Below are 6,821 nucleotides of genomic sequence, written 5' to 3' on the forward strand. Positions count from 1 at the left end.
GATGTCTTATCAATTTTGACACAGCTCATATTGATTCCGATCTCACAAATTCCCAGCCCAAAACATGGCCCCATAAATTCATATCGTTTTTAATTTGATTTGATTTTGGTTGGTTCGGGCTACATATTGATACCCCTATGTGCTATGAAGAAAGTTTTTCAACAATGAATCATGGAACAAAATATTAACTAATACAATTAACTATTTGGATGGATTTAGTGTTGAAAATATTATCCAAAAGATACATTTTAACATGTGTAACAAGGAATATAATATTAATCTTGTACCATAGGCAAATTGAAATTAATAGCAACAAACTCAAGTACCATGCTCAACATTAAAAACCTGAAAACGCATGGAGAAACTTAAGAAATATATGAGACTAATTCACACCACTAGTCATTTTCCTTAAGAGACGAAAGTGGCACTAATCTTAGACTATTTCAAAATGAGAAGAAGATGGGGTATAATGGGTCTACTGATCAAGGTGGGTAGAGGAGGTGAACCCATCTACCAATGATAATTTTACGGGCGATTTTTTCTTAAATATTCATGATTTTGAGATAGGGATAATTCATGAAAAAAAAAAAAAAAGAAGATGGGGACAATTAGGGGTGTCAAAAAGCCAGGCCAGCCTGAATCTAGCCGAACTCACCCTGAACCTAAATTGGGCCTTGGTTGAGATTTCAGCCTGTAAGGCGGGATAGAGTTAAGAATTTAAGACCTGAGGTCAGACTGGACTAGGGTGGGGTTGAGGTCTCAACCCAACCCAACCTGTACAGTAAACATATAATAATATAAATATTTATTAATTATAAATACATATTTAAGTCAGCTATAGAAAAATATCTATGAAAAAGTCTTTAGTTTTCCCACAATTTACATATACGTAATAATATAACTATATTATAATTATATATAGAAAGTTGACTATGTTGTATATTTGTCACTTATGTTACTTCTGCATCTTCCACTACTTAGATGAGAGCTAATATGAACACCTCTATGCTCCCCCTCCAAGCTACCCTTCTATACCAGGGGATGGAGGAAACACCCTTGCAGTAAAGAAGTACACGAAACGAGTCCCAGGATCTTAGCATAACTCATTGCTTATCTTTCTCCATCATTTCTTAAGAAAGAAGAAAAACCAAGCTTGACCTAAAGAAAGGAAGACATAAACCTTGGTCTTTGGCCTCTGCAACCAAATAACCAATAGTATTGGGTTAGGTTGGGTTGGACTAAGCTTGATAAGGTTGGGTATAGGCTGAGATATCTCAGCCCTTTGACACACCTAGGGACAATGCTGAAAATGTCTCCTTAATCCAGAGGTCACAAAAAGATCAAATGGTAAGAAGTGAAAATAAGTTAATTGACTACATCAATAAGAAAAGGTTCAAGAAGTCTGATTTCACACAACTCTATAGCGTATCTTATTAGACATAGATGGATATAAAGGATTGAACAGACCAACGCCATAGTTTTAAAACTCGGATTGCAATCGACTACATCAATGAGTCGATGGAGTCGATTTAACCTATATTAAGTTAGTCTGAACCCATGCTCACCAGGAAATCTCAAGTTCAAACCTCCTGGCTGTTACCTACTTCCTTACCTACCTATAAAAAAAAAAAAAGTTGGTTTAAATTAGTCCAAATCATGAGACTCATAATGAGTCCAGAATCAATGGAGAACAATTTTGTATCATTCTAAGTTTTCAAACCTTGATGGGCATAAAGGGATTTAGCTCACAATATCGATGTTGGTATAAGTCACCATCAATATTGTTACTGGTATATATCAGGAGTATCGAGTGCCATTGGACAATTTTGTCCCCAAAATATTGGTACTTTTTTTTTGAGTGATTTACATCCCCCTCCCCTATATTTTACGTTTATTCCACCCCCTCCCCTATGTTTTAAAAAATCCCACATACCTCCTCTGTTAGATAACTCGGTTAGTAAATTGTTAGTTGTGGATGTTAAAGTACAATTCTACCTTTCTACCTTTACCAAAATTTTTAGAGTGATTTACATCCCTCTCCCCTGTAGTTTGCGTTTATTCCACCCCCTCCCCTATGTTTTAAAAAACCCCACATACCTCCCCTGTCAGATAACTCGGTTAGTAAACTGTTAGTTGTGGATGTTAAAGTACGATTCTACCCTTCTGCCTTTACCAAAATTTTTATTACCAGGGATACCCTTGTCCCTATCCTCTAACCCAATCCATATAATCGAACCCTCACTTTCATGTTTTCACTCACCCCATCACCATGGCGGGGATTCTTGGACCTTCACGGCGACGAAGATACTGACGGCGAGGTGTGACAGACCGACGGCGACGAAGGGATCAACAGTGACGAAGGGACCAGCCGATCTCCACCGCCCTGTGATGTATGGGTCTGAAACCAAATGCCTTACTCTTCCTTTCTCCACCTCAACAAAAACAAACAAATCACACGCAAAAGGTGATTATTTTGAAACAAAGCAAGGAAGAACGTGGAGAAAGGGACAACAAAAGTAAGTCTCGTTACTCTCTCTTTCTCTTTGTGATTTGTTTGTTTTGGTTGAGGTGGAGAAAGGGAAGAGTAAGGCGTTTGGTTTCAGACACATACATCATAGGGTGGTGGAGATCGGCTGGTCCCTTCGTCACTATCGATCCCTTCGACGCCGTCGATCTGTCACACCTCGTCGTTGATATCTCCGTCGCCGTCAATATCTTCATCGCCGTGAAGGTCCAAGAATCCCTGCCGTGGTGATGGGGTGAGTGAAAACGTGAAAGTGAGGGTTCGATTATATGGATTGTGTTAGAGGATAGGGATAAGGGTATCCCTGGTATTAAAAATTTTGGTAAAGGCAGAAGGGTAGAATCGTATTTTAACATCCACAATTAATAATTTACTAACCGAGTTATCTGACAGGGGAGGTATGTGGGATTTTTTAAAACATAGGGGAGGAGGGTGGAATAAACGCAAACTACAGGGGAGGGGGATGTAAATCACTCTAAAAATTTTGGTAAAAGCAGAGGGTAGAATCGTACCTTAACATCCACAACTAACAGTTTAGTAACCGAGTTATCTGAGAGGGGAGGTATGTGGGGATTTTTAAAACATAGGGGAGGGGGTGGAATAAACGTAAACTACAGGGGAGCGGGATGTAAATCACTCTTTTTTTTTTTTAATACTATTTACCCTCGATTTTATATATAAATCGATCCAATATCGGCCAGGTATTGGTATTGACCACGGCCGATGCCAGCCAATCCGATACCAATTCCTGATTCATAGGGTTTGTTTTGGTTCAAAACTGTCTCAACTTGGCTCCCTTTCAGTGCAATTCAACCTGTCGGTTAGTAGTTAGTACAATAGTATGGGCTGCAACTGGCCATAATCGGATTAGGATTTAGGGGTGAGGAGCAGAGGACTCGTCACTACACTACACAAGATCCAAACCGTCAGTTGTGATAATATGGATTTCATCCGTTCTACGAAAACTTTGACTTCGTCATCTATAGTAACAGTTCATGTGAACTCTTAGAATCCATGGCACGGAACCTCAGAATCATGACTCTGTGCCACCCATAGGAGGTTTTTTGGTTAGGGTTTGTACCTTCATTGAAATTTTCTTTTGGATTGGGACTCGGAAGCACTTTTTTTGAGGATTTCATACAATCATATCTGTTGAAACAGTAGTTTAGGAGAAGATGAAGGTGTATATAAGGTCTGCTTATGGCCTCTAAGGATTAGCCCACCAATGAATATTTGTTCTCTGAAACTAATTGAGGAAACAGTTAGTGGCAAAAGACTGTAATAGCTTGAAGATTAAAGCCCTGAACCAGAGATCTCGAAGAAGGAAGTCTATAACTTTGAAGTTGAATCATTGAAAAGTTAAACAAGAATGACTCACGAGTTTATTTAAAATTGATAAAAGGAACTACACATGTATTCAATCTTTTGTACTACAGTTACAGTTTCCAACAACACCAGAGTGCAGAGGAGGAGGACGACGAGGAGGACCAGAAAACATTTTGTACATAACCCATATTACAAAGCATGAGAAAGAAGGCTAAGTGGACTCAACAGTCTTGGAAGGAGGAACAGAGGGAGGTTGAGAAGAAGTCTTGGGCATGGACTTAGAGCGGCGCATCCAAGGCGAAGATTGAGAGCGATGGAACCTGCACCTGAAGGACCCATTGTGTGTCGTTGGGGAACACAAACACATACCCGTCGGCATACCCGTCGGCGACTCCCCCGTCCCACCTGATGTTGGTGATTCTCCTTTCCCCCCTTTTGGCGATGTTACCACTTTAATGGTTCCCGGAGATGCCATATCTGATATTGATATCCTTCTCTCTTTGCTCTACTACTGTAATTGTGACTTCTGAGGTTGGAGCTCTCCAGGGGTTCCGATCAAATTGTGGAGTGATCCTTCTTCTTTTATCGTATGTGAGTGGGTGGATAGCCCTGCCTCTGCATCATAGAAAGGAGATGAGGTTTGTGGAAATGGTGAGTGGCTGGTTTCACACGCGTCAAATTTTCTGAACTCTTTCTCCATTATAGAAAGCGACATCGCCATTGTCGTTCGTACTTTGTAGTTCGTAGATGAGCATGGACTATTGGGTAATATGGACTATATGAAGTGTCGAGGTTACCCTTATCCTTTGTCGTCCTCGTCGTCGTCTTCTATCCAACCAAAGCTACCGACCTGAAAACCATGTTCTCGAAACTCTCCATTTCGTCTTTTGGATCACTTTTCAATGTTTCTCCCTTTCACCGCCCTCCTTCCTTTCTTCATCCTGTGTATCGAGATAACGACAATATGGGAGAAGAGTCTGTGGCATTGATGGGTTCCCCATCACCTACATTTGGGTTTCCTTCAAGCCTTCAAATGTTCATATGGGTTTTCATAATTATTACAATTGAAGTATTGAATTCCATTCGATTCGATTGATATGTTTTTGAATTAGTTGCAGAATTTTTTCTTGGTAATGATTACAGAGTTCAAATTTACTTCATTTTAATGAAAATTTTCTCAATCTCATAAAACATGGACATCTGAGCAGATACAGTCTTTCAATTCTCCAAAACCCTAGAACAGAGTACAATACAATATAAAAGGTGATCCAGAGCTAGAAGCAAACTACAAAGTCTAGAAAGAGCGGCAAAACCTACCAGTCTTCATCAGTCAAACCTACCAGTCTCTTTCCTTCTCATTAATCATTATCATATTACATTATACGATTGTATTACATGGAGAATGGATTGGAACAGACTCCTTTTTTATCTTCTTTCTTTGAGTAACCATCTTCTTCTTTTTCATCCAGTTCCTTTTCGTTCCTCCAGTCTAATACCCTTCTCCTCTGATCTCCGATCTTTGGGTCTCGATCGCCAGCACTCGTCGATCCATTCACATGGCTAGAACGGGCAACAAACAGATAAATGCAAAGCTGGTGGGTTTGTCTTCCTTGATGATTCCTCCACAGATTTTCCTCCCCTTGTTTTGACTTGATTCTTACGTTTTCCCTTTATGTTATATGAATCTCCTTACCCATTTTTTGTAATTCCTGATTTCCTTTCCTCCATCCCTTGCTACCCTGAAACTGAATTAAGGGAATGGTAAATCTGAAAAAATATACAAAACGCCACACCTTTAAATGTTTTTTGTAGCTTTGAGTTATGTGCCTGTATATGGAACAAGAATGCTGTTATATGTTGCAATTCCATAATCTGATGTTGGATTAGAGGAAGAGCTGTTTGTGTAAAAATGGCCTTTTTTGGTTGTCAGAATTGTGAGTTGCATCTGTTGTTAATATATTTGATTGGCAAATCGTAACATATAAACTGTCTCATTGGGCAGGGTGATCCTGGGAGATTATGTTATTTTCTGATAAGTTTACTCGTTCTTCGATTCTCCAGATATCATTTTCGCCTTCTACCCATTGCACATCATGGATTACCAACTGGGTTATTGTTTGGTATCATGAAATACATTATCATTATCCAAGATTTATACAAGATTTGGGTACTTTTGTTTTCGTTTCATCCCTCTGAGAACCTAATCTATCTATTGGTTTTGTTGTTGTTTTCATTTTAGTATAAAACTCATCCAATGCTTAAGAAGAAATGGTAAGCAGCAAAAATAGGTTTGACTTGATTTTTCCAGTAGTGTTTGGTTGTACATTATTATATTAAATTACAATCAAACCTTGCCTGCAATGTTTGCAATCAGCAAGCACATCAGAAGACTGCTTGTGAGCAAGTGAAACATGATTTTACCTTTTCTTGTAGGTTCTTCTTGGAGATATGGGAACAGGAAAAACCAGTTTGGTGTTGAGATTTGTCAAAGGCCAATTTTTTGATTTCCAGGTCCTCTTATGTCCTCTTATGTAATCTTTTTATTTTATTGAACCTTTTCTCCTTACATTTTCATTTTCCTTGTGATAAAAAACCATTGACATTGTCTAAAGCTGCTGCAGGAGTCAACCATCGGGGCAGCCTTTTTCACTCAGGTATTATCATTAAATGAAGCCACCCTGAAATTTGATATATGGGACACAGCAGGGCAAGAACGATATCATAGCTTGGCTCCTATGTACTATCGTGGTGCTGCTGCTGCTGTTGTGGTTTATGACATCACAAGCACAGTAAGCTGTCCACTAAACTCTAAAGCTTGTATTTTCATGTCTGGGGTGGGTTTTCTGATGTTCATGTCGCCTGTTCATACTGAGGTTTGTGTTATAGACTATAGGTCATGTTATGCCTAGGAGTTGTGGATCTCTCAAATTTAAATGCTCTTTACACATAATGCTTCAGTCTTACCCAAAAA

General features: G+C 39.1%; 1 protein-coding gene across 6 annotated transcripts in view; it reads left to right on the plus strand.

Moving 5' to 3' along the window:
• Window positions 1-3,767: 3,767 nt before the first annotated feature.
• The window catches only part of LOC122071516 (ras-related protein RHN1-like), a 6,916-nt gene continuing 3,862 nt past the window's right edge, over window positions 3,768-6,821 (plus strand). Inside the window, exons 1-4 of one of the 6 annotated variants that reach the window (XM_042635885.1) lie at window positions 4,582-5,445; window positions 5,853-6,017; window positions 6,284-6,361; window positions 6,463-6,639. In XM_042635885.1, coding sequence (XP_042491819.1) covers window positions 5,407-5,445; window positions 5,853-6,017; window positions 6,284-6,361; window positions 6,463-6,639 — 459 coding nt within the window. In that variant the 5' untranslated portion in view covers window positions 4,582-5,406. Of the gene's footprint in view, window positions 4,502-4,581; window positions 5,446-5,852; window positions 6,018-6,283; window positions 6,362-6,462; window positions 6,640-6,821 lie in introns of those variants that run through there. The other 5 variants (XM_042635883.1, XM_042635884.1, XM_042635886.1 and 2 more) reach the window with 5 other exon arrangements.

The sequence above is a fragment of the Macadamia integrifolia genome, unplaced genomic scaffold, assembly GCF_013358625.1.
Source record: "Macadamia integrifolia cultivar HAES 741 unplaced genomic scaffold, SCU_Mint_v3 scaffold_245A, whole genome shotgun sequence".
Taxonomy (NCBI): Eukaryota; Viridiplantae; Streptophyta; class Magnoliopsida; order Proteales; family Proteaceae; genus Macadamia; species Macadamia integrifolia.